The sequence below is a fragment of the Dama dama genome, chromosome 2, assembly GCF_033118175.1.
Source record: "Dama dama isolate Ldn47 chromosome 2, ASM3311817v1, whole genome shotgun sequence".
NCBI lineage: Eukaryota > Metazoa > Chordata > Mammalia > Artiodactyla > Cervidae > Dama > Dama dama.
Window position 1 is genome coordinate 1,776,251 of NC_083682.1, and position 26,872 is coordinate 1,803,122.

General features: G+C 53.0%; 1 protein-coding gene across 1 annotated transcript; it reads left to right on the forward strand.

Moving 5' to 3' along the window:
* Window positions 1-26,872, forward strand: LOC133040815 (collagen alpha-1(I) chain-like). Its single transcript, XM_061120994.1, has 16 exons — window positions 1-227; window positions 5,782-5,824; window positions 6,619-6,767; window positions 6,871-6,961; window positions 17,297-17,478; window positions 17,856-18,022; window positions 18,296-18,451; window positions 19,887-20,173; window positions 20,427-21,179; window positions 21,553-21,658; window positions 21,746-21,805; window positions 22,321-22,566; window positions 22,804-22,908; window positions 23,756-23,914; window positions 24,021-24,232; window positions 26,681-26,872. The coding sequence occupies exons 1-16, from the start codon at window positions 1-3 to the stop codon at window positions 26,870-26,872; spliced, it is 3,135 nt and encodes a 1,044-aa protein (XP_060976977.1).

Below are 26,872 nucleotides of genomic sequence, written 5' to 3' on the forward strand. Positions count from 1 at the left end.
ATGAGTCACAGCGGAGATCTGCCTTCCGGGGACAGAGGCCACGAGCCAGGAACAGCCAGAGACACTCACGTGGTTACGCCGACCAGCTGCCGGAGGCTGAGAGTGGACAATAGTGTGAGCGAATCTCCTGGAGGACACAGTCTGGACTTCCTGGGACTCTGCCAGGTTCTCGTGCGGAAGAGCTCTGAAAGATCCAGTCTTGGCTCCGACGGCAGGGTGGACGGAGCGTGAGGGCGGGGAGGTGAAGGGTAGTCATTGAGAAATACACACAGAGCCTCCTCCGGACAGGCCAGCTCTCTACCTAGGAGGGGCATTTCCCCAAAGCCTTACAGAACACTCTTCATGGGGTTAAAGCCACAATAAACCTAGACAAAGTACTAAAAACCAGAGACATCACTTTGCCCACGGAGATTCTTATAGTCAAAGCTATGGTTTTTCCAGCAGTCATGTACAGATGAGAGATGGACCATCAAGAAGACTGAGTGCCAAAGAATTGATGCTTTCAAACTGTGGTGCTGGAGAAGACTCTTGAGAGTCCCTTGGACTGCAAGGAGATCAACCAGTCCATCCTGAAGGAGATCAGAAACAATATAAGAGATGATAAGATGGCGGAACAGGATTGAAAGAAAGAGCGAGTCCACCTAGAATTCCATGTCCAGTGGAAATATCTTTCCAAAATAAAAGTGAAATAAAAACATTTTAGACAAACAAAAGCTATGATATTTAATTTCCAGCAGACCTTCACTACAAAAAGTGTTAAAGGAAATTCTTCAGACAGAAGGAAAGTGACAGCAAAAAATAAAGAGCACAGAATGGTAACTGCATAGGAGAGTACGTACTTTTTTCTTATTATTTAAATATCCTCTAAATATAACTGTCGTTGTGATCGATGTACCATAATGATGTAAGATGTTAAGGACACGGGAGACTTGAGTGTGGAATAGACGGGAACTGTGTTCTGACTTGAGAAATTTTCTTAAAATCTAAAACTATTCTGAAATAAAAATTTTATCTAAAATGTGACTTCCTTACATGAAATTGATAGCTGTACAGTGTGGGGTTTATAGCACGTAAGAGTGAAACATATGACAACAGTAATGTGAAGGTGAGGGGCGGAGATGGAAACACACGATTATAAGGTTCTTACACTACATGGGATGTGGTATAATGTCACTTGAGGACACACTGCGGTAAGATAAATATTTATATGAGACATCCTGAAAACTGAAAGTAAAAACTGTCCAGTCACATCCGACTCTTCAAGACTGTATGGTTCATGGAATTCTCCAGGCCAGAATACTGGAGTGGGTAGCTGTTCCCTTCTTCAGGGCATCTTCCCAACCCAGGGATCCAACTCAGGTATCCCGTATTGCAAGTGGATTCTTTACCAGCTAAGCCACCAGGAAACATCCTGAAGCAACCACAAAAACAAAACAAGTGACTATAGATAATAAGTCAACAAAGAAAATAAATAAATCATGGAAAAAACTCAAAGATGGAACAGATAGAAAGCAAATTGTAAGATAATGAATGTAAATCCAATCTTATCAACAACCACATTATATATAAATGGTCTAAACACCCACATTAACAGGTAGTGATTGTTGGATTGAATAAAAAAGCAAGTCACAACTATATGCTGCCTGTTCCCAAAATGCACTTTCTTATGCAAATAGACACAAATAGGTTAAAAGTTTAAGGATGAAAACATACAAGCCAAGCTACCAGTAATCAAAAGAAAGCTGGAATGGCAATATTAATGTCAGAAAAGTAATAAGAGTGAAGAATATTATCAGTGATAAAGAAGGTCATTTCATAACAACAGAAGGGTCAATTCTTCAAGTGGATATAACAGTCCTAAAAGTTTATACGCCTAATAACACAACTTCAAACAAATGAAGCAAAACTGATCAAATAAGGAGAAATAAGACAAATTCATGTTATGGTAGGAGATTCAATATCCAGTTTTCAATAATAGACAGAAGTACACAGAAAATTGATCAGAATATAAGGGATTTGAACAAAATATGTGACTAACTTGACTTAATTGACATTAATAGACCCATACCTCATACAGTTTACAAAAATTAACTCATATGAATTAGAGACCTAATGTGAAACCTAAAGCTACAAAATGTCTAGAAGAAAACAAAGAAGATCTTTGTGACCTTATGTTAGACACCCAAAACAACTTCATGAAAGAAAAATAAATGGATAAGCTAGATTTCATGAAAATTTTAAACTTCTAGTCTTTGAAAGGCAGTATTAAGAGAATTAAAATACAAACCACAGACCGACAGAAATTATTTGTAAATCGTATCCTCTTTCATTGGCGTTTTGCTGCGCTGGGTCTCTGTTGCTGGGCGGACTTCTCGGGTGGCGGTGAGTGGGGGCTGCTCTTTGTTGAGGCGCCCAGGCTCCTCCCTGCAGCGGCTTCCCCTGCGGTGGAGTCAGGCTCCGGCAAACCGGCTTCAGCACTTGCAGCCCGCAGGCCCGGCAGTTGTGACTCACGGGCTCAGTTGCCCTGCAGCACATGAGATCTTCTCGGACCAGGGGTCGAAACTGCGTCCCCTGTACTAGCAGAAAGAATTTTATCCACTGTACCACCAGGGAAGTCCCGTAAATCATATTCTGAAAAAGGAACTGTATACAGAATATACCAAGAAATTTCAAATGCCAGTAATAGGAAAACAAAGAACCCTGTAAAGCTGGACAAATAATTAAGAAAAAAAAAACACTTGCCCCAAAAGATGGTAAGTAAACCCCCGAATACATGCTCAAAATTATTACTCATTAGAAAAAATTTAAATTTAAATTATAATGAAATATCCTTACATAGCTATAAGAATGACTAAAATTTTTTAAAAATGATTATACCAAGTTTTGGTGAGAATATGAGAAACTAGATTCTCACACAGTACTGATAGGAATGGAAAATGGTACGACCACTTTGGAAAACAGTTAGGCAGTTTCTTAAAAAGTTAAGCAGACACCTACTGTATGACACAGGCATCCCAGGCACAGGTATTCACCCAAGAGAAGTAAAAGCATCGACACAAAGATGTGTACGTGGACGGTGACAGCATTGTTTGTAGCCCAGCTGAAACAACCCAAATGCCTTCAACAAGCAAATGTCAAAATAAAACATTCATTCATATTACTCATCAGTTAAAAGGCATGAACTATGGATTCACTGGACAATATTGATGAATCTCAAATTAAGTGTGTAGAGAAAAAGAGCTATAGTAAAAGAATACACACTGCAAGCCTCCATGGGCACATAACTCTAGAAAATGAAAACTCATCTACTGCGACAGAAAGCAGACCAGTGGTCAAGAGGGTCAGAGAAAAGGAAACCCTTGTACACTGCTGGTGGGAACGTACATGGTGCAGACAGCACGCAGAACAGTACAGAGTGCGTGAAAGTCGCTCAGCCATGTCCAACAGAATACTGGAGTGGGTAGCCTATCCCTTCTCCAGAAAATCTTTCTGAGCTATCAGGGAACAGTATAGAGGTCCCCCCAAAAAAACAAAAATAAAATCACAATATGACCCAGCAATTCCACTCCTGGGTATACTGTGTATCAAAAAAAAACCAAAACACCTCAAAAACACTAATTCAAAAAGATACATGCACCCCAGTGTTCAGAGCAGTGTTATTTACAATAGTCAAGATAAGAAAACAACCTAAGTGTCCATCACCAGGTAACTGGATAAAGAAGACGCGAGAACATGACACATCTAGATCTATCTACGGGCTTCCTTCACGGCTCGGTTGGTAAAGAATCCGCCTGGTCGCAAACAGTCGGACACGACTGAGCGACTTTCACTTCCCTTCACTTCATATACATCTATAGAATACTACGTAGCCATTAAAAATGAAATTTTTCCATTTGTGGCAACATGGGTGGTCGTGTAGGGTGTCACAGTATGTGAAATAAGTCACACAAAGAAAGACAAATACTGTACAACGTCATTTATATGTGGAATGTACTAAATACACCTAGCCATTCCCTTCTCCAGGGGATCTTCCTGACCCGGGGATCGAGCTCGGTTCTCCTGCATTGCAGGCAGATTCTTTACTGCCTGCGCCACCAGGGAAGCCCTAAAACACACTAGCGAATATAACAAGAAAAGGAGACTCAAAGATGTGGATAACAGACTGGTGGTTATCAGTGCGGAGACGGAAGGGAGGAGGGGCAAGGCAGAGGTAGGGGATGAAGAGGGACTCTGAAGTAAGCTAGAAGGATACTTGGTACAACACAGGGAGCGAAGGTAATATTTTATAGCACTATAAATGGAGCATAACCCTTAAAAACTGTGAATCACTCTACTGTACATGTGTAACTTACATAATGCTGTACACCAACTATACTTCCACTTTAAAAAATTAGAAAAAAAAGAAAGCGGATCAGTGGTTATCCAAGGTCAGGGAGAGGGGTGAGAGAAAGGGGCTACAAAGCGTAGAAACTTTAGGGGTGATGAGAACACGCACCCTTTTGATTGTGGAGATGGTTTCACAGTTGTACACGTAGGTCAGAACTTAGCAGACTGCACCCTTTAACTATGTACAGTCTACTTGAAGTCAGTCATACTGCAATAAAGCTATAAAAGGTATAATTTCTCAGGGGAAGTGCCTGAGACTAATGACACCTTCAAAGCCTTAACACCCGGGGAGCGATCCCCGCCACGTCTTTGCTCAGCTCACCCTCCGTCCTCGCGGGCGGCTGGCTGAGCCGCAGCAGGTGCCTGTGGACCCCTCACACTTAACAAGTATGTCGGGAGCAGCTCCAAGGGCAAATGTGGGCGGGGCGGGGGAGCTCACGAGATCACATTAACAGTCTCGGGAGTGCGGCGTGTAGCTGTTGAAGGGCTCTTCTCAGCAGGGTCTCAGAAGCAGTCCGCATTCACACACGTGGGCAGCAGCATGTGTTCATGGTCTTGCCCCAGGAATGTTTGTACTCCGGCTCTCCGACATGATACGGTCCAAAGGGAAAATGCCCTCTGGACATTTCACAGATAATTGCTCTCGTTCGGTGCATGGATGGCTCTGTGATAAATGGGGATGATGGACAAGGAGGGGCATGTACTGTGGATGCCCCAGCTAAGACAGGGGGATCCCTACGGTGGGAGATACAAAGGCTGAGGGGTCTAATACGTTCATATCTTTGCCATTAAACTTGGCAAATTCCCTGGTACCTGGGCTGCCTACAGTGGAGAAGTTCACCCAGCGTGCAGAGCCGTTGGCAAGAGCCGTAGTAGAGGCCCAGCGCAGACCCCTGGGCGCTACAGCAGGGTGGCGCCCCCGGCAGAGCCCCAGGGCCTGACCGCCGCCCTCAGGTGACCACGTGGTTATAAACGCCCTCCACGAGCTGGCTCCTGTATATGCGTGCATGCTCAATTACTGAGTCACGTCTGACTCTCTGTGACCCTGTGGACTGTAGCCCGCCAGGCTCCTCTGTCCATGGAATTCTCCAGGCCAGGATCCTGGAGAGGGTTGCCATACCCTCCTTCAGGGGATCTTCCTGACTCAGGGACTGAACCCGGTTCTCCTGCGGCTCCTGCATTGCACGCGTGTTCTTTCCCACGAGCCATCTGGAAAGCCCACTGCCTTCTGTCAGGCCCACCGAGTCAGATCGGTCGGCCGGGCAGTGATCCTCAGGAAACAGAGAGCTGCGTCTGACTGAGCCGAGCGGAGGGCCCAGGAAAGCCACGGAAACAAGGGCCCTTCCCCACACCATCCACCGATGTTGCATTCAGGCCACGGCCCTTGCCTTCTAGGGAGGCCCCCCAGATCCGGGAGTGGGAGAGGGAAAGCCTGAGTGTGAGTCCCTGACTGCTTGGCGAGCTGCATTTCCAGAAGAGCCGGGGGCTCCTCCTGTGCTGCGGCCCTCCCGGGGCCACTGACGGTCGTGGGCTAAACAGCAGACACGGGGGAGCCTTCCAGGCGGCAGAGCTTCGAGGACTGGACTGGCCATCCATCTGAGTGGAGAGAGAAACAGGTCTGGGATTCCATATCCAGCAGCTTTAGGCTGTGGGTGTAAAGGTCCCGGTTCCCAGAGGGGAGATGCATCCAGCAAGGGACACTCAAGGAAGAGCTGCCCCTGGTTGGGGGGCTCTGAGCCCACAAATTCGCCCGAGGATACTGTTATCCATGGGGGTGGGGGGGTGTCTTGGGCTCAGGGGACCCCTACGGGCATTCTTGGAGACCCACACCCACACTTTGCCGAAAAGGCACAAAACCCAGAGCCAGCATGATAAGTTGTGGTCGCTAGGGGTTTACCCTAGAAGGCTGGCCCCCTGGAGTGGGGGACAGAGGAGCATAAGGAGGGGTGGGGGGTAGGGTGCTCTGAGGGGAACCCGAAGCCAGGCCCACCCCCGCTGGCCTGGCTGACCCCCAGGCTGTCACAAATTCCCCATACGTCACACTCAACACCCCAGTCCGCCTGAACTCCCAGGGATGGGCCTTGGTGCCTACGGGCCCCAGGTGGCATCAGAGGCTCCTGGGAATAGGCGGTGACCCCAGGAAGGGTCAGGCCAGGGAGCATCCAAGAAGCAGCAGATGTCCCAGACCCCCAGACCGCCCCCAGGCTCCCCCCGAGGACTTGCCCCTGACAGTTCCAGAGCCTGCAGGTTGAGAACGTGTCCCAGACACCGCCTGACCCCAGCCCTACAGTGTGCTGGACTGGGCGCCCGCCCCTTCAGCCCCTGGCTGTCCTATCTGGGCAAAGGGCTAAGGATGGGCAGCTGCCCCTCAGAAGGGCGAGGTGAGCCCCCCGGGAAGGGGCTTGTGAGGCTCCTCAGAAGCAGAAGAGAGAGGAGACTCCCCACTTACCCCCAGGACGCAGACAGCACCCCTCCCTCCACAAGGACAGGACAAGAGGCACCAGACAACGTGAAATTCACGGCGTTCCTGGGGACCCCCGAGAGCTGGGGTCACAGGGTCCCTGCAGGCGCCCCTGTGAGAGAAGAGAGTGGGAGCACCCCCTGACCTGGGGCAGAGGACCCCAGAGAAGCACAGGCCAACAGTCTCCAGGAATTCATGAGAGCCGAGCGCGGGATCAGGAGAGGGTACAAGAGCCCTGAGGATGCAGATGTAGGGGGAACGCACAGCCACCTGCAGGGCCCCGTGGACTTTGGGGGCACTCACAGGGACGGGCAGGACTCCCACGAGAGACCCCTTGTGTGTGGGCCTGAGGTGGTGGACCAGCAGATGCCGCACCAATGGCAGGGCTCCTTACTCCCCGCATCTCCCCTCCGGGGCACAAGCCTGAGATGGTGGGGCAAGGGCAGACGCACTGTCACACGTGGGGCCCCGGTGAAGACCCACGGCAGCTGGGGAAAGAGCCACAGGGACCCCACAGCCCCAGCAGAGAAATAAGACACACACCCTGGGACTGGAGACTTGAGAAGGCTTTACCCACAAGATACAGGGTTAATCAGAAAAACAGAACAGTCCCAGGCCCACCACCAGTCTGATGCGAAACAGGTGATGGAGGAACATCACAGGTAAAGTTCTGGGGGTGCGGAAAGACACGCCATCGGAGGCCCAGCACAAAGGTGATACTGGATACAGGCTGGAGGTGGAGCTGATGCCAGGAAGAACTATTCGCACACTAAACACAAGGTGATGCAGAAGGAATCTGATGCGGGTGGTGGTGCTTCTGAGGGTAACCATGGCAACACAACACCCAAACCCAGCTCCATTCCCAACCAGGTTGACTGCAATCTCCACAATGAAACAGCATCAAAAAGAAAGTGAAAGTCGCTCAGTTGCGTCCGACTCTTTGCGACTCCATGGACTGTACAGTCCATGGACTTCTCCAGACCAGAATACTGGAGTGGGTAGCCTTTCCCTTCTCCAGGGGATCTTCCAGGGGTCAAACCCAGGTCTCCTGCTCTGCAGGTGGATCTTTGCCATCTGAGCCGCTAGGAAAGCCTAAGAACACTGGGGTGGTTAGCCTACCCCTTCTCCAGGGGATCTTCCCGACCCAGGAATTGAACTCGGGTCTCCTGCATTGCAGGTGGGTTCTTTACCAGCTGAGCTACCAGGAAAACCCTATCAAAAAGAAGGACATCCTCATTTCCAGGCATAAAATTATTTACCCCGGGAGACTTCCCTGGTTGTCCAGTGGCCAAGATTCCTCTCTCCCAATGTAGGGGGCCCAGATTCTACCCCTGGTCAGGGAACTAGGTCCCACACGCCACAGCTAAGAGTTTGCATGCCACAGTGAAAGATGCTGCCTGCTGCAAGACCCAGCACAGTCAAATAAATAAATGTTGTTTAAAAATTATTTTTAAAAAACCTATTTACCCCAGTCTCCACTGTTCTCCACAAGATGTTTGGGTTTCAGCAAGAGTTTAAAAGCTGTAAAAAAGAGTCAAGAAATGACATCACCCTGTCAAGAGAAAGCTGTGAGAACAACCAGACTCAGGCATGGAATAGGCTCTCAGGACACTTTAAGTAAATGTGATAAATATGTTAAAGATTGTAATGGGAAGGAGGGCAACATGCAAGATCAGAGATTTCAGCCAAGAGGGGGGAACTCGAAGGAAAAATCAAATGGAAATGCTAGAAGGAAAAACGCCATAACAGAAAGGATGGGTTCATCAGTAAAGCTGACACAGCCAAGGAAAGAACTGGGGAACCTGGAGATGGGGCCACAGAAAATACTCAAACTGAAACACAAGGAAGAAAAATCATGAAAGAGGGAGGAAAAATATAACAAAGCATCCAAGAGCTGTGGGTAAGGTGACAGGATAGAGCAGACACGGCTGAATCTCAGAGAGAAGAGAGGAAGAACAGCACATGGGACACAGCTGCAGACGGAAGGGATGAGGATTTCCCAGAATCACTGACGAAAACACACCACACCGGGAGAAGGGAAGGGCTGCCCACTCCAGAACTGGCCTAGAGACATCCATGGACAGAGGCTCCAGTCCACAGGATTCCAAAGGGTTGGGCACGACTGAGTTTCACTTGCAACAAACCACACGTCTAAGAAGCTCGGAGAACACCAAGCAAGAAAAATAGCATAAAAAAGAACCCAAGGTATATCACATTCAGATGCTGAAAACCCACAGCAAAAGAGGAAATCTTGAAAGTAGCCAGGAAAACAAGGTACCTCCCGTTCAGAGGGAAAGGACAATATTAACAGCATACTTCTTATCAGAAACCAGGTAAACTGGGGATAAAAGGGGACACAAGACTCTTGACCCAGAATTCTACACTCAAGCTAGGCTTCAGCAGTACGTGAACCGAGAACTTCCAGATGTACAAACTGGATTTAGAAAAGGCACGGGAAACAGAGATCAAATTGCCAACATCCTTTAGATCATAAAAAAGCAAAGGCCATGGAACAACGGACTGGTTCAAAATTGGGAAAGGAGTATTTCCAGGCTGTATATTGTCACCCTGCTTATTTAACTTCTATGCAGAGTACATCATGAGAAACGTTAGGCTGGATGAAGCACAAGCCGGAATCAGGATTGCCGGGAGAAATATCAATAACCTCAGATATGCAGATGACACCACCCTTATGGCAGAAAGTGAAGAGCTAAAGGGTCTGTTGATGAAGGTGAAAGAGGAGAGTGAAAAAGTTGGCTTAAAGCTCAACATTCAGAAAACTAAGATCATGGCATCCAGTCCCATCACTTCATGGCAAATAGATGGGGAAAGGATGGAAACAGTTACAGACTTTATTTTCTTGGGCTCCAAAATCACTGGAGACCGTGACTGCAGCTACGAAACTAGAAGATGCTTGCCTCTTGTAAGGAGATCTAAGAGAAACCTAGACAGCATATTAAAAAGTAGAGATATCACTTTGCTGACAAAGGTCCATATAGTCAAAGCTGCATTTTTTCCAGTAGTCATGTATGGATGTGAGAGTTGGACCATAAAGAAGGCAGAGTGCCAAAGAATTGATGCTTTCAAACTGTGGTGCTGGAGAAGACTCTTGAGAGTCCCTTGGACAACAAAGAGATCAAACCAGTCAATCCTAAAGGAAATCAGTCCTGAATATTTTTTGGAAGGACTGATGCTGAAGCTGAAACTCCAATACTTTGGACACCCGATGCGAAGAGCTGACTCACTGGAAAAGACCCTGATGCTGGGAAAGATTGAGGGCGGGAGGAGAAGGGGGCAATAGAGGATGAGATAGTTGGATAGCATCACTGACTCGATGGACATGAGTTTGAGCAAACATCAGGAGCTAGTGAAGGACAGGAAAGCTTGGCATGCTGCAGTCCACGGGGTTGCAGAGAGTTGGACATGACTTACCAACTAAACAACAACAAAATCTTTATTAGAAAGCAAAAGCCATTGCTATAAAACTTTTGTTATAAGAAATATTAAACAAGTTCTTTGGGCAGAAGGAGCGTGATGCCGTATGGAAATTCAGATCTGCACAAAGAAAGAAAGAGCACTGGAAGTGGAACAAATATCAGCAAAAATGAAATTTATTTCTCCCTCAGTTTAATTGCTCTAAAAGATAACTGGCCTAAAGAAAAAAACAGCAGTAATGTAATATATGTCTATAGCATAATGCAACTATAATTCATGGCAACAATAGCACAAGTAAGGGAGGAATTGAGAATCTGCAGTTGTAAATTCCTCACATAACACATCGAGCAATGTGATAGTGTCTGGTAGACTAAGTAAAGACGTGTACCGGACTTTCCTGGTGGAGCAGTGGCTAAGAATCCGCCTGCCGATGCAGGGGACATGGGTTCGATGGATGGTCCAGGAAGATTTCACCTGCAGCGGAGCAGCTAAGCTCGCGCACCCAACTACTGAGCCTGAGTTCCAGGGCCTGTGCTCGCGACAGGAGAGGCCGCTACGATGAGAAGCCCACACCCCACGATGAAGAGCAGCCCCTGCTCGCTGCAACCAGAGAAAGCCCGCACGCAGCAGTGAAAGCCCAGCTGACCAGAGGGTTAGCACAGCCAGAAATAAATAAACAAATTTAAAAATTTTAAAGAAGTGTATCACAAAACACAGGGCAACTATGAACTGTTTTAGGAAAGAAAGATATAAACAATAAGGCAACAGGGAAGATAAAGTGAAATACTAACAAATAGTTAATCCTAAAGAGGGTAGAAAGGGGGGCAAACAAATAACAGATGGAAAAAGTGGGAAAGAGCTAATGAGATCGTAAAGCTTAATCCAAACATATAGGTAGTCCCATTCATTTTGAGACCCGGGTTCGATCCCTGGGTCAGGACGATCCCCTGGAGGAGGGCATGGCAGCCCACTCCAGTATTCTTACCTGGAGACTCCCCACGGATGGAGAAGCACGGCAGGCCACAGTCTATGGGGCTGCAAAGAGTCGGACACGACTGAGCGATTTCACTTTCACTTTCATTCAATTTAAACAATCTCAATGCACTAATTAAAAGAGATGATGAAATTGAATAAACAAATTAAGACTCAACTAGATTCTGTCTATGAGAAACTCACATCATACAAAGTCAGGAGTAGGCTGAGAGTAGAAGGTTAGGGAAAACGTGTCTACAAACACTTATCAGAATGGAGCCGGAGGGGCTGTCCTCATCTCAGAACAAGGAGACCTCGGAACAAGAAATATTACAAAGGGTAAGACAGATATCACACAGTGATAAAAGCATCGGTTTTCCAAGAGAAGAGAACAATCCTACATGTGCCTGTTCCAAACATCAGAGGTTCAAAATATGGGAATCGAAAACTGAAGAAAAAAAACCCTCAACATTCAATCATAATTGGAAAAAAAAAACTCTTAGAAAAGCAGGAAGATAAGAGAACTTCCTTAACCTAATAAAAGTCATCTTCAAAAAAAAGAAAAGTTAACAATGGGAAAAGACTGAATGCTCTTCCCCATGACGGGGAAGAAGGCCTGGCTACCTTCGCTCACTGCTCTCATTTACTGTTTTACTGAAGGCCCAAAAGTGAAAGTGAAAGTCACTCAGTCATGTCCAAATCTTTGCAACCCCATGGACAATGCAGTCCAGGGAATTCTCCAGATCAGAATACTGGAGTGGGTAGCCTTTCCCTTCTCCAGGGGATCTTTGCAACCAAGGGATCAAACCCAGGTCTCCCACATTGCAGGTGGCTTCTTTACTAGCTGAGCTATCAGGGAAGCCCTAGCCAGTGTAATAAGACAAGAAAAGGAAACAAATGACATACAGATTGGAAAGGAAAAAGCAAAACCATCCCCATTCACAAAGACATGAATATTTTATATAGAAAATCTCCTGCAAAAACTACAGAAAACTAGAACTAATAAGAGAATTGAGAAGACCTCAGAATAAAATCAATATACAAAACTAATTCCATTTCTGTATATTTGTTGTTGTTGTTCAGTCACTAGGTCGTGTCTGATTCTTTGTGACCCCATGGACTGCCGCATGCCAGGCTCCTCTGTCCTCCACTATCTCCCATCATTTGCTCGAATTCATGTTCACTGAGTCAGTGTTCCTATCTAACAATTTCATCCTCTGCTGCCCCCTTCTCCTTTTGCCTTCAATCTTTCCTGGCATCGGGGTCTTTTCCAATGAGTCAGCTCTTCGCATCAGATGGCCAAAGAATTGGAGCTTCAGCTTTAGCGTCGGTCCTTCGGATGCATAGGCAGGGTTGATTTCCTTTAGAATCGACTGGTTTGATCTCCTTGCTGTTTGAGTCTTCTCCAGCACCACAGTTTGAAAGCATCAATTCTTTGGCACTCAGGCTTTTTTATGGTCCAACTCTCACATCTGTGCATACCTACTGGGAAAACTGTAGCTTCAACTATACGAAGCTTTGTGAGCAAAGTGATATCTCTGCTTTCTAATATGCTATCTAGGTTGGTCATAGCTTTCCCTCCAAGGAGCAAGTGTCTTTTAACTTCATGGCAGCAAAGAATCCTCCTTCAGTGCAGGAGCCACTGGAGACACTGGCATGATCCCTGGGTCGGGAAGATCCCCTGGAGGAGGGCATGGCAACCCACTCCAATATTCTGGCCTGGAGAATCCCATGGATGGAGGAGCCTGGCAGGCTACAGTTCATGGGGTCTCAAAAGAGTCGGACATGAGTGAAGTGACTTAGCACATGTGCTCAAAGGGACTGAACATCATGATCTTAGTTTTCAAATGTTGAGTTTTAAGTCAGCTTTTTCACTCTCCTCTTTCACCTTCATCAAGAGGCTATTTAGTTCCTCTTCACTTTCTGCCATTAGGGTGGTGTCATCTGCATATCTGAGATTATTGATATTTCTCCCCACAATCTTTTTTTTTCAGTTCTATCAGTTTATTGCTACAAACCTCTCTCTCTCCACCTTCATGCACGTGTGCTCAGTCGTGTAACCCCATGGACTGCAGCCCGCCAGGTTCCTCTGTCCACGGACTTCTCCAGGCAAGAAGACTGGAGCGGGCTGCCATTTCCTTCTCCAGGTCCCTGAAATCTGGATTCCGGCTTGAGTTTCACTCAGCCTGGCACTTTGCACAATGTACTCTGCATAAAAGTTAAAGAAGCAGGGTGACAATATACAGCCTTGACGTACTCCTTTCCCAATTTGGAACCAGTCCATTGTTCCATGTCCGGTTCTGACTGTTGCTTCCTGACTCGCATATGGGTTTCTCAGGAGGAAGGCTAGGTGGTCTGGTATTCTCATCTCTTTAAAAAATTTTCCACAGTTTGTTGTGATCCACACATTCAAAGGCTTTAGTGCAGTCCGTGAAACAGAAGTAGATGTTTTTCTGGAATTCTCTTGCTTTTTCTATGATTCAGCGGATGTTGGCAATTCGATCTCTGGTTCCTCTGCCTTTTCTAAATCCAGCTGGTGCATCTGGAAGTTCTCAGTTTATGTACTGTTGAAGCCTGGCTTGAAGGAGTTTGAGCATTACCTTGCTAGCGTGTGAAATGAGCGCAATTGTGCATAGTTTGAACATTATTTGGCATCGCCCTTTCTTGGGACTAGAGTGAAGACTGGCCTTTTCCAGCCCTGTGACCACTGCTGAGTTCCCCATATTTCCACTTGTAAAATGAATCCATATTTCATTTTACTATATATTATTATTTACTGATTTTACTAAGAGCTACAGTAATCAAGACAGCATGTCACCACGAAGGGAAAGACTCATAGGTCAACAGGACATAATAGAAAGCCCAGAAATAGACTCACATAAATGTAGCTAACTTAATTGTGCTTTGGCCAAGATGCAAAGGCAATTCAGTGAAGTATAGTCTTTCAACAAATGATACTGGATGAACTGTACAACCAGGTGCGGAAAATGGAAAAACTAACTGAAAATAAATCACATAGCTTTATGTAAAATATAAAGCTATAAACGTCTAGAAGAAAACAGGAGAAAATCCTTGTGACCAGGATGGCCAGAGCCTCCAGCCTCAGCACGACTGACATTTGGGGCCAGATAGTTCCTTTTCGCAGGGCTTCCCAGGTGGCTCAGTGGTAAGGAATCCACCTGCCAATGCAGGAGACACGGGAGATGCAGGTTCGATCCCTAGGTCGGAAAGATCCCTTAGAATAGGGAACGGCAACCCACTCCAGTATTCTGCCTTGGAAAGTTCCATGGGTGGAGGAGCCTGGTGGGCTACAGTCCATGAGGTCGCAGACTGAGTGACTGAACACACACACAATTGTTTGTTGCAAGGACTTGTCCTATGCACTATTGGATATTTAGCCAAATACCTGACAATATGCAACCAAAAGTATCTCCAGATATTGCCAGATACCCCAAGGGGACAAAGGGTTGCTAGTTGAGAACCACTGGGTTAGATGAAGAGTTCTCAGATGTGACACCATAAAAGGAAAAAAAAAAAAAAAAACAGATACACTGGATTTTGTTAAATTTAAAACTCTTCCTCTGCAACAGGCACTGTTAAGACATTAAAAGGCAAACAGCAGACTGGGAGAAAATACTTGCAAATCACGCATCAGGTACAGAACTTGTACCCAGAATATGCAAAGAATTCTCAGAGCTCATAATAAGAAAATAAACCAACTTAAAAAGCAGCAATGCAGATACACGATGCCAAATAAACACATGAAAAGGTACCATCAGTCACTGGGGAAATGCAGGTTGAAGCCACAGAGGCACCAGGACATGCCTGTTTCAAAGGCTAGGAATGAAACAGAGCAACAGAAACGACAGAAAGGACACCCCCAGTGCTGGCGAGGGTGGAGCGGGCGGTGGGGCCCACCGCTGCTGGAGGGGGGCGAGGTGGTGCTGGGGTCGCACACCCGTGCTCCTGGGTGGCGGGGCCTTCGGCACAGGTGGGGGCCTGGGAAGGCTGGGTGGGGGCACCGGGAGGGCAGAGGCAACCCCGGGGTGCCAGGCTTCCCCACCAGCTGGAGAAGCCAGCGCCCTGTTGGCACAGTCTGCGCGCAGAAAGGCCACACCTGCTCCAGGCGTGTGTCTGCTTGTGTATGTGTCTCTGTGTGTATATGTGTGTGTGTGTGTCTGAGTGTGTGTGTGTGTAATGTCTGTGTGTGTGTATATGTACGGGTCTGTGCCTGTGTGTGTATAATGCACATGTCTCTATGTGTGACTGTGCTTTATCTCTATGTGTGTACATATGTGTGTGTGTGATGTCTGTGTGTGTATATATGTATGTGTCTCCATGTGTGACTGTGCTTTATCTCTATGTGTGTATATTTGTGTGTGTGTGTGTCTGTGTGTAATGTCTGAGAGTGTGTGTGTGTGATGTCTGTGTGTGTATATACGTATGTGTCTCCATGTGTTACTGTGCTTTATCTCTATGTGTGTATATATGTGTGTGTGTCTGTGTGTGTGTGATGTCTGTGTGTGTATATATGTACTGGTCTCTTAGTGTGTATGTTGCTATTGTTCAGTCACCAAGTCGTGTCCAACTTGTATGTGTGTAGGTGTATATGTATATGCATATGTGTATGTGAATATGTATGTGTATATGTATCATGAGCATATGTATCGGTATTGTGCATACATGTAAATGTGTGTGATGTATGTGTGTATGTGTATGTGTACCGTGTAAATGTACGTGTGTGTGTAACGTCTTATGCACGGGGCTTCTCTGGTGGCTCGGATCGTGTGTATATATGTCTGTGTCTCTGGGTGTGCATGTATGTATTTATGTCTGTGTGTAACATATGTGTGTCTATATATGTAGGTGTCTATGAGCATGTGTGTATATGTGTCTGAGTGTGTGTATATGTGTAAGTGTCTGAGTGTGTGTCTGTGTGTGTAGTGTCTGTGTCTATGCATGTATATGTATGTGTAAGTGTCTGGGTGTGTGTATATGTGCAAGTGTCTGAGTGTGTGTCTGTGTGTGTAGTGTCTGTGTCTATGCGTGTATATGTATGTGTAAGTGTCTGGGTGTGTGTATACATGTAAGTGTCTGAGTGTGTATATGTATATGAGTGTGTAATGTTTTGTGCGTATATATGTATCTGAGTCTGAGTGTATGTGAATGTGCGTGTCTTTCTGCACATGTATGTGCTGTGTGTATCGTGTGTTCCTGCGTGTGTGCATGTGTCTTTGTGTGTGTGTATGTGTGTGTAACGTCTGTGTCTGTGTGTATACATATGTGCATGAGTCTGAGTGTGTGTATATATGTATGTGTCTCTGTGTGTGTGTGTGAGTGTGTAATGTTTTGTATGTATATATGTATTGATGTCAATGTGCGTGTCTTTCTGCACATGTGTGTGATGTGTGTATCGTGTGTTCCTCTGTGTGTGTGCATATCTTTGCACGTGTGTGTGTGTGCGTGTATGTGTAGGAGCAGGCTGGGTGGAGGCAGGTTGTGAGCCTTCAGATGAAGTAGACCATGAAGAGAAAGCTGGAATCCACCCCCGGCGGCTGGCCCTGCCCAGAACAGGCTGGACCTGACTGAGCGCAGCCGGGGCTGCCCTGGGGGAGGCAGGGGCTGGGGAGGGAGGGAAAACGGGGTTGGGGGCCGTGGGGGCCCAGGCCTGGCCGCGCCCCTCCCCTGAGGGCACCCCATCTGCTTGAAGGTTCTGCCCCCTTGGCTGATCATTGCCTCTCATTTCAGGTCACCTCCCAGCGCCCACAAGGGCTCCAGGCCAGCTGGGAACCCAAGCTTAGAACCCCAGGAGAGTCCCGAGAGACCCTCGGCTACCCACCTCCCTCCCAGGCCCCCACAACTGGGGACTGAGGACCAGGGTGGGCCTGTCTGAGGAGGGAGGGTGCTCACCCCCTGTGCCCCACCCCGCCAGGCTCAGCACCACACGGCAGGTCAGACCTCAGGCAGCACCTGGCTTCTTTTGCTTTTTCATTTAAAATTGGTGCATCTATTGACCTTATTGACACTGACTCCTTCCAACAGGGATGTGAAGAGAGGCGGCAGAAAGGGGCCTCCCTGAACACCCTGCAGGACAGGGATGAGGATGTGGACCCCGTGGGGCGTGGAGAGAAGCCCAGCGTCCCCCAGCACACACGCACATGGACCGCGGCCCCGGCCAACGGCCCCACGGGCGCAGGGCTGGTGGCCCTGGGATGCAGACGCAGGTCAGTGATGGAGCCTGGCCTTTCCCCGCCCGGGCAAGAGAGCTCGCACACACCAACACAGGCACACAGAAGTCCCAGGGCACTGACCACTCCAAGGGGAGCCTGCGTGAGGCAGGCCACCACGCGTCCAGGCTGTGGTTAGGTTGACCTAACGTCCAGGAGCAGGCAGTGTGCCTGGTAATCCAGGTCAGAGTGGGGGTGGAGGGCGGGGGTCCTGGGGCCACTTGCCGGGCCAGGAACATTTCTCGTGGTGACCTTGATGGTTACACACGTGTACACACATGCGAAATTTGTGAGCAGACCCTCCAGATGGGTGCGTTTTAGGTAAATTATACACGAACTAGGAGATGAGAGACTGCCCAGGCAGCGCCCCGCAGATCCGGAAACCCTCCACCAGGGCCGCAGCAGGCGGAGACGGAGAAGGGCCCCAGGGACCCTGGGCAAGGCGGGGTCCACTGGACCCAGAGCAGTCCCCCGCCACAGACAGCCCCTGGGGCTGGGCCGGGGAGCCCGGGGTGGGACATGCCGGAGACGGGACTCCAAAGTGAGTCCCAAAGGCTGTCTCTCCAGGCCAGCGCCCACCTCGAGGCTGCACGCCCCCTCCCAACCCCGCTTCTTCTTTCTGGCCACAGAGGCAGCCGGGAGAGTGCAGGCCACGTTACAGGGGGCAGGCAGGGCTGGGTCACCAAAGCCCTGGGCGGAAGGGCTGGGCCCACAGCGCGGGCCAGCAGCCTGCCCCTTGGTGTCCCCCCAGCAGGGGCTCGTCCCTCCCATCCTCTCCACTCTCCCCGGGGGACCCTCCCGGCCTCTGCCGCAGCCTCTCAGCCCCCTCCCCTGGGCTTCCCAGGCGCCCTCTGCCCTGTTCCCCAGGTGAGGAGGCCCCAGCAGGCCCTGCGGGGCAGCCAGTCTGGGTCCAGAATCCTGCTGCCCAGCTTCGCTCAGAGACCAGTCAGTCGTAACGCTGAGCCCTCAGGTGCTGGCCCACTGCCCTTCCTGCTCTGAAATCCCCCCACCTCTGCCCTCCTCAGGTTCTGACCGAGCCCCAGGGCTCCCTGCACCCCAGGGACGGCGGGCCAGGGGCCAGGCGGTGTTGCCACGGGCGCAGGGAGCACACACAGGGCCCAGGGTTGCACGGGGTCCCCTGGGCTTCCCTCTCCTGGCCGCCTGCCCCCGCCCCCAGGTCACCTCCCTCCCTGTCTCCCAGAGAGAGCTCACGGGACACCCTTATTGGCCCTGACCACTGAGACCAGGGCGAGGCAGACCTGGAAGGCTTCCTGGAAGAGCCAGGGTCTGGGAGGAGAGGGCTCCGGAGGACGGATCATGTCCAAGCTGAGGGGCGGTTGAGGATAAAGGGGTGACTGCCAGGGGAGCTGACAGTAGGAAGAAGAGTGTGGGAAGGACAACCCACCCTGGCTGGGCCCACGCCCACTGCCAGAGCCGCCCCTGCGCGTCCCCTCCTTGGTAAGAGCCCTGGGCCAGCCAGCCTTGCCTGGATCCTCAGCCCCAGAAACTCATCCGACATCCAAGAGTCTCAGTTTCCAGGCCTGTAAAATGGGGTAGGGCACGTGCTAACCACACCAGCACACACATGACCACACCTGCTCAGTGGTCGACCTCGGCCACCGGCTAATGCCCACCCCGAGGATGATGTGTGCATCCCTCCATGAGGGACCGCTCCACACCCCGCCTGGCAGAGCTGAGCCCCTGGTGCCCGAGCCCCTGTGCATCTGATGGGGAAGAGACCGGGGCTCTGGCCGGGACCCTGTGCCTCCCCTGGGCCCCGCAGGAGGGTGTGAGCAGCACAGAGACCCGCTAGAGGAGAGGCCTGTCAGGGCCGGGGGTTGGGAGGGGATGGTCAGGGAGAGGCCATGGAGCCCAGGAGGCGCTGCCGGAAGTGCAGGTGGGAAGGGTGACCGTGGGTGAGCTCCCTAAACCTGGCCTGCCAGGGCTGGTTTCCTGAATGGAACCCCGCCCACTTTCAATCCCACAGAAGGCATTCAAATGAGAGACAAATATTTGAGGCTGAAGATAAAGCCCAGCGCAGCCTCATCGAGCAGCCCAAACTGCTCCCAGGCCCTCATTTGGATATTAATTGGACTTCGTTTAGGGATTTGCATGCTTATCAATGTGGGCAATGGCCTGCCTCTGTGGCCAGGCGTAGGGCTCGTAGGCAAATGCCGGGTCCACGGTGAGGGGAAGGACCTGGGGAGCCCTGGGTGGCGGCCAGCACCTCCTCAATAGTTCCGGGTACCAAACTTGAACCAGGGGGAGGCCACCCACGTGGGGCCCAGGCCCGTACCCCACGCAGAGTACCAGGGGGACAAGCGGGTAGAAGAAAGCATACTGATGATGCCCATTAGCCTGATACTGGCCCATCACCCCACTGAGGGGACACCCGCCCCTTCCAGGTTGTCGGGACCAAGGTCACAGGCACTGCACACACAGGGACCCTCCCCGGGAAGACCCTCCCCTGTCCCGGCCTCCTGTGGGCTCCCCGGGGCCCCAGGGCGAGAGGCAGCTCATCCAAGGCCACCCAGGCCCCTCCCTCCTCAGCAGCGCCCACTGCCCAATGGGGCCCATCCCCCAGCCGGCCCCTGTCTGCAGCAAGGGTGCCCAATGGTGCCCGGACCCCGTCTGCAGCAAGGGTGCCCAATGGTGCCCGTCCCCCCGCCAGCCCCCGGTCTGCAGCAAGGGTGTAGAGAGGGCCCTGAGGGGTGGGGCGGTCCCAGGCAGGATGTGCAGCTGGGGTCCTGCAGGGAGGGGCTGGGGTTACTGGAAAGCCCTGACCGTGAAGGACTGAACTGGGCCCCTCAAAGTCCTCTTTAGGGTCCTGACCCCCAGGATCTCAGGATGGAGCTGTATTTGGAGCTGGGCCCTTAAAGAGGTGATTAGGGTGAAAGGAAGTCACGAGGGTGGACCCTAGTCCAATGTGAGTGGGATCCTCACAGGAAGAGGAGGTCAGGGCACAGACAGACTCGTGGGACGACCCGGGGAGGACGCGGGGAGGACGAGGGAGGACCCGGGGAGGACGGGGTAGGACGGAGGAGGACGGAGGAGGACGAGGGGAGGACGCGGGGAGGACGCGGGAGGACGCGGGGAGGATCCGGGGAGGAGGTGGGGAGGACGCGGGGAGGACGCGGGAGGACACGGGAGGAGCCGGGGAGGACGCGGGAGGACGAGGGGAGGATCCGGGGAGGAGGCGGGGAGGACGCAGGGAGGACACGGGAGGACGCGGGGAGGACGCGGGAAGACGCGGGGAGGACGCGGGGAGGACGGAGGAGGACGAGGGGAGGACGCGGGGAGGATCCGGGGAGAAGGCGGGGAGGACGCGGGAGGACGCGGGGAGGACGCGACCGTGCGCGCCCGGGAGAGGGGAGGGGCCAGCCCCGGGGAGTCCAGCCTCCAGGGCTGGAGACAGTGAATGTCAGCCGCTTGAGCCGCCCCGTCTGATGTTTGTTCCAGCATCCCTGGCTGACGAATGCACTGCCTCCAAGGCTGTCAAGGCCCCTGGGTTCTTGCCTCAGTTTTGCCAAGTCCACCCTGGGAGCCTCAGCGCTGGGCCTGGCTTTCCCGGTCACTACGGAGGAAGGGCCTTGTTGAAGGGAGGCAGGCAGACAGGACCTTCTTCGGAGTCCCCGCCCCCCACCCCGGGGCTTGTGGCAGGGCCACAGGGGGTGGCATGCAGCGGGGGTGGGGGGGTGGTGAGCAGAGGGGAGCGGGCACCCACCCCAGCTTCTCCCGCCATGTGGTGAGTGGCCTTGGGCAGGGGCTGCTCTGGGGGTGCTCCCAGAGTGACCCCCTCTGAGAAACTGAAGTTCAGCAATCTGGTGACAAAGGCCCATTTCAACGTGTAAGGGGGGCTGCTGGGGCCCAGGCTCAGCAGGGGGGCCCTGCTGGGGGCACGTGGCCGGGCTGAAGGCAGTTTCCTTGGCACCGAGACAAAGGCTTGGTCTGCTCTCCTCCACACACACCCCCCTGCCACCCCAGGGCTGATAAATTTGCCTCGTTAATCACAATCTGCCCCGGGGTGGGGGTGGGGCCCGAGGGGGTTTTGGGCCCCCCTCCGGGAAGCAGGGAGGCTCCATCCACCCGCATGCGGCCCTGGCCGAGGGCAGCCAGCGAAGGGACCGGGCACTTGCCTCCAGAGCCCCGCCAGGCCTCTGCTCCCTCTTCACCACATGTGCCTCCCCAGGTCCCCCCAGTTGGAAGACAGGGAGTTGGAAGCCAGAGCTGGCGTCCCCGCTCCCCTCTCTGTCCCCAATCACAGACGAGACCCTGCCTGGCAGTGTTCCCAGCAGAAGCACCAACAAGGGTGCCCTCCAGGCAGGTGGGGGCTGGGAGAGGAGGCAGGAGCGGGGAGCTGTGCCCGGGGCTTCAGCTGCCGGCTCAGAACTCAGCGTCTCTGTGAGCCTTGGGCCTGTTGCTGAGCCTCCGGGGGCCTGGAAGTGGGGGCGAGACCCCTCGAGGGGGCTGGGAGGACAAGGGGCTCCTGGGGGGCCTGCCCACGCCGTGACCCCAAAGAGCTCGAGGCGGACTCACAGCCCACAGACCCCCGCCCACTCTCCACTCTGGAGCAGCAAAGACCAGGGTGTGACTTTGTCCTCCAGCACCCCGCCCCGGGCGGCCCCCAGGCAGCCCTCACCCTGACTAGCACTGTCTGGAGGGGGTCCACGAGCCCTGCTGGCCCCCTCCTCCTCACCCACTAGCGGCACTCTGCCACCCCTTCTCAGCCTCCCAGAGCCCCCTCCGACCAGCAGCGCCCCCCCGACAAAGCCACAGTTGAGACCCTTCTCTTGTTGGCCCCGCCAGGTCGTCTCCAGCCTCCTCCTGCTCTCCCCCCAGGCCCCCAAGTGCCCCCTGCTCCCACCCAACAGCAGGGGCTCTGCTGGGCCCACCTGGACCTCCCTCGCACCCTCTGGGTCCAGCAGAGCCTCACCCTCTCAAAGGGCCTTTGTGGCCGCGCCCCTTCCATCTGCAGGGTCCTCTCGTGGCCTCCTGGCCTCAGAGCCCCAGAACTCTCCCTCACCCTGGCCCTCCCCCCAGGGGACCCCCCACTAGGATCCAGGGGCCTAGAGGGACCCAGCGCAGGTAGGAAGGCAGGGCTGGCCTGGGCGAGGCCGTGGGGGCAGATGCAGCCCCTGCCCTTATCCAGGCCTCTCCACGCCGGCTCCCCAGGGATCCAGCCACCTGCATGTCTCTCTTCCTCCGCCCTCGAGGCCACGCAGGACTGCTCCTGTGCGTGATGGTGAGGAGTCCAGTGCCCACGTCACTGGGGAGGGGTCTGCGTGGCCCCTCCCCTGCCCTGAATGCCCGCCCAACCCTCAGTCTCTATCAAGAGGGAAGGCGAGCCCGTGAACCCCACGGCTGATGTCTGGTCCCTTCCGTGGTCAGGCTCACCCTTGTTCTGGCCATTCCTCTTCGTGGAGCAGGGTCAGATGATGCACACTGCACTGGCTGCCTCCCCATATGGCCCCCCCAATCCGGCTGGGGGTGAAGGGTAGGGGGCGGTGCGCACCAGGGTCAGCTTCCCAGTCGTTGGAGCTCGGCAGACACCAGGGCAAACACCACTGTTCGCAGGTGAAGGTCGACAGGCCAGCAGAGAATGCATGGATGCAGAGAGATGCGGGCCACGTGCGAGCCGGCCCCTTGGAGGAACCAGCACTCACGGGGACCTGGGACGTGGGGGCCCAGGGAGACCCGAGGATGCAGGTTGCATCCTCCACCCAGCAGGCAGGGTGCCACAGCCCCAGGGCCACGTCCTCAGTCCAGCCAGAACCTGCTCCACATGCACGTGCACGGCACCCACCATCCCTCCTTCCTCGAGGGACCGCCTGCACTGGCCACCGCTTAGGTGGAAAATAACCACAGGATGAAAGCGGGGATGGGTGAGCCCAGAATTTCCTCCTTTCAGCCCTTCCTCGGCCACAGCTGACGGGAGCGGGTGCAGGTAGCTCACGGCTATCTAGTTTTTGCAGCATCTCTGCTGTTCCATAACAGGAAAATCACGTGCAAGCTGCAATGTTTCAGCGGCATCATTTCGGTGATTCTGCGTGGCAGTTAACGCGCTTATCTCTACATCTAAGACTAGCATCGCACAGTATAAAAATTCATGCCAATAAATTATTAATTTTCTTTACTTGAATGGCATTAAATATCAAGTTTGAAACACCAAGTCAAGACAGGCCATGGAAAAAAGGAAAAAGCTATTTCCGCACCTTTAGCGTCACTTTCCCCCCATATTTGAACAAGGTTGTCTCACTGTGATCTCACCCTGCAGGTAGACCCTGCAGGTGGGCCCTGCAGATCAGGAAGCCAGCCCTGGGCCAGGGGTTCCAGGGTGGGGCTGCTCTGGAACAGGCAGGAACCACGGAGGTTTCCACTGCCCCTCTCGGGATGCACTGGTTCCAGCACCCGGGACAGGCAACAGCTCTGCGAGGTCAGCACTGCAGCCTCCGTTTCAGGGACACGGCTCCGAGACGCTCCGTGATGCAGACAACACCCAGGGCCCCTGACGTTTCCCCGGAACCAGTGTGTCCACCAAGGGCCAGGCAGTACCGTGGGCCCTAGAACACGGGTCCCAGGAGGGCAGGGCCCCCCTTGGACGCTGGTGCACCTGGATACAGAGAAGGAGCCCAGTGAAGTTTCTGGAAGGACCAAACGTGGGACCTGGCAGATCAGACGAGGCCAGCGGGCACCCATGTTGGACTCCAGCGTCCGAGAGGCTGGCCCCAGGGACACATCATTCTCTGACTGGGTGAGTTTTAGCCACAGAGACCCTCCTGGGACTATAAAGCAGGGTGCCTTGGGGTACCTGCTGTCATGAATAAAGGAGACAACATAATGACCCCCAGCACAGCACCCCCAGAGTACCCCCGGGGGCTGTGGTCATCCAGACCATGCTACCCACCTGCCCACCTCTAGAAAAGATTCCCCTGGTCCCACCCAGCTTTACCCCAAGGCACCATTCCCTCTGCACCACAGGGGGGTCCCCACCTAGCCCCAGGCTCCTAATGTCTGCCGTTGGCTTCCGACCTCCGGGTGGGGGGGGGGGCAAGGCCTGGGTCACAGGCCACCAGGAGAGCCCTGCTGCCCCCACCACGGAGCTGATGGTGGGGACCTGAGCAAACATGCTGGTCTGGAACACGGAATTGCTAAGGTGTGCCCCTCAGGACAGCCCCAGGCAGCCCCGCCCTCCTGGAAGAGGGCCACTGCAAGGACTCAGGAATGAAGCCATCCCTGTTTGAATCCCGTGTCCCATCACCTTCAGGCTCTATGACCTCCAGCACCTCATCTCTCAGAGCTGTGCTTTCCGGTTCTATAAAGGGGGCAGCAATTGGCACCTAGTAACTGACCACTGGCGGGGGGACGGGGCACTTTCTGCCTGGGGGGCAGACGGGCCAGCATGCCCACATGAACATCTGTCATCCTGCCTGATCAAACACAGCCCTCTCTTCTCTTAAAAATGAGCCCACTCAGACAATCAGTGATCAGTCGCCACATGGGATGCAGACCCGGGGACATGCTCTGAAGCGCAGGAAGCAGGAACCAAACTGGAGTCTGATCACGCCTCTGCTTCCGAGCCACCCCCTCCAGTCACAGGAGATGCAGGACCAGTACCCAGCAAACACCAGCAGGCATGGTGCCGTCAGCAACGCTGGGACACGGAGGACCTTGCTTCCTCGTGAAGCAGCTGGGGAAGGGATGCTCACGAGAGGCTTAACTCCAGTGCGGATCTGCACCGGATCCTTATGATAAAAAACCTAGGACTTCCCAGGGGCCCAGTGGTTGAGTCTGTGCGTCCACCACAGGGGACACGGGTCTGATCCGTGGTCAGGGAAGTTCCACAGTCATGCATGAGGCAGTCAAAAAGAAAACACAAACTTGGAAAACAGAGGCCATTAGAGGGCTGTGCCACTGACTGGGTGTTTGACAAGAAAAAGAGCTGTTGTTCATTTGAGGGGATCGAGGTATTGGGGTTCACCTTGGAAGCTCATCTGGAGAATTTATGGGTGGAACCGTATGATGTCTGGGGTCTGCTTCAGAACCACATGAGGGTGGGGGGGGGGGTGGTGCCTGGACAGCCAAGGGTTTGTGTTCAGTTTTTGGTGCTGGTGATGGGGGCTTCTCAGCGCCTTCTCCCAGATCTGGCCTGTCCATCGTTGACCAGGCCGGATACTGGACGCCTGATACAACAATGTCACTTGTGGGTTAGATGGAGCCTGTGTGCCCTGCTAGAACATCAGCTTCATGAGGGCAGGGCTTCCTCGGGCACCAGTGCATCCTCCGTGCCTGGCACAGAGAACATGTCCAGTGTAAGTTCTGGAACTTCTGCACGTGCTTGGGATTTTCCATAAAACCAGAAGCACAAAAATGGCAGCTCTCATCCTTGGCAGAATTTCATCACCAGTCCCCCTTGGCCTGCCCCTCCCATGCATCCCCCCTACGCCCGCCCCCGCCGCTGACCAACACCTATGTGTGGGCCCACCCTGCCCACCACCACTCTGTCCTGAGAACTGGGTCAGGGTAAGGCGAGCCAGCAGAGGCCGGAGCCAGAGGCTTGGCGAGGCCACTGACCAGGCTGTGGACCTTGGGGAAGGCTGCGGATGGCCCTTGCCGGGTGGCCACGTCACATGCCTCCTTCTGTCTCTTGGACGAGGCCAGGTCACTCCTGGCCCTGCAGTCCCCAGCTGCTCTGCTGACCCTGCCAAGCCTGAGCCTCGTCACACCCACCCAGCCTGTCACCCTGCTCGCCCGGGAGACATTCGCTCTGCCAACACCAGTCACCCCAACCTGCCCGGCTTCCAACGGCTGTGACCCAACCACTCCCCGCAGGAGGAAGGGGTGCCTTCAGCATCTGAAAGCAGCCTGGGGGATCCCCATCAGCTCCACCCCAACCCGTGCAATAAAAGAGAGCTCTGGGCAGGGTGAGACTTCAAAGCCGCTGAGGCTCCGGTCAAAGGTAGGGCTGAGTAATCACCTCTGGGCTTGGGGAGCCTGGGGAGGGGCCTCCCTGTTCCTCTCAGAGGAGGCCCTCACAGACGCCACCTGCAAATAGGTGGGCAGGGCCCAGGCCTCTGCAGTCTGCAGGGCACACGTGGCCAGGAGCCACAGTGTGGCGATGGAGGGCAAGGTATGGTGGGCTGGACACAGCCAGACACCTCTGCTCCGTCCTCCCGCAACTGTAGGTCTCCCCCACCGGCAGGTGGGGCTCCCTGCCCCGGGTCACCCAGCTGGCGGTGGACAGCGGGGATCTGAATGCGTCAACCTGGACCCCCAGACGGAGGGCGGCCTGGGGGCTCACAGGTCGGAGCCCCTTGGGCTGAGCCCTTGCTGGGCATTGCCCCAGAGCCCCGCTCCCATTAGCAGCCTGCAGACCTCAGCGTCCCAGCCGTGA

What these genes read in the sequence shown, in the direction of transcription:
- LOC133040815 (XM_061120994.1), top strand. Translation starts at nt 1, where the DNA reads ATGAGTCACAGCGGAGATCTGCCTTCCGGGGACAGAGGCCACGAGCCA. An exon ending in CTGCCCCTCAGAAGGGCGAG is followed by an intron (nt 6,768 to 6,870) that starts GTGAGCCCCCCG and finishes TCCCTCCACAAG; the next exon opens with GACAGGACAAGAGGCACCAG. An exon ending in CTGCTCCCTCTTCACCACAT is followed by an intron (nt 21,659 to 21,745) that starts GTGCCTCCCCAG and finishes CCCCAATCACAG; the next exon opens with ACGAGACCCTGCCTGGCAGT.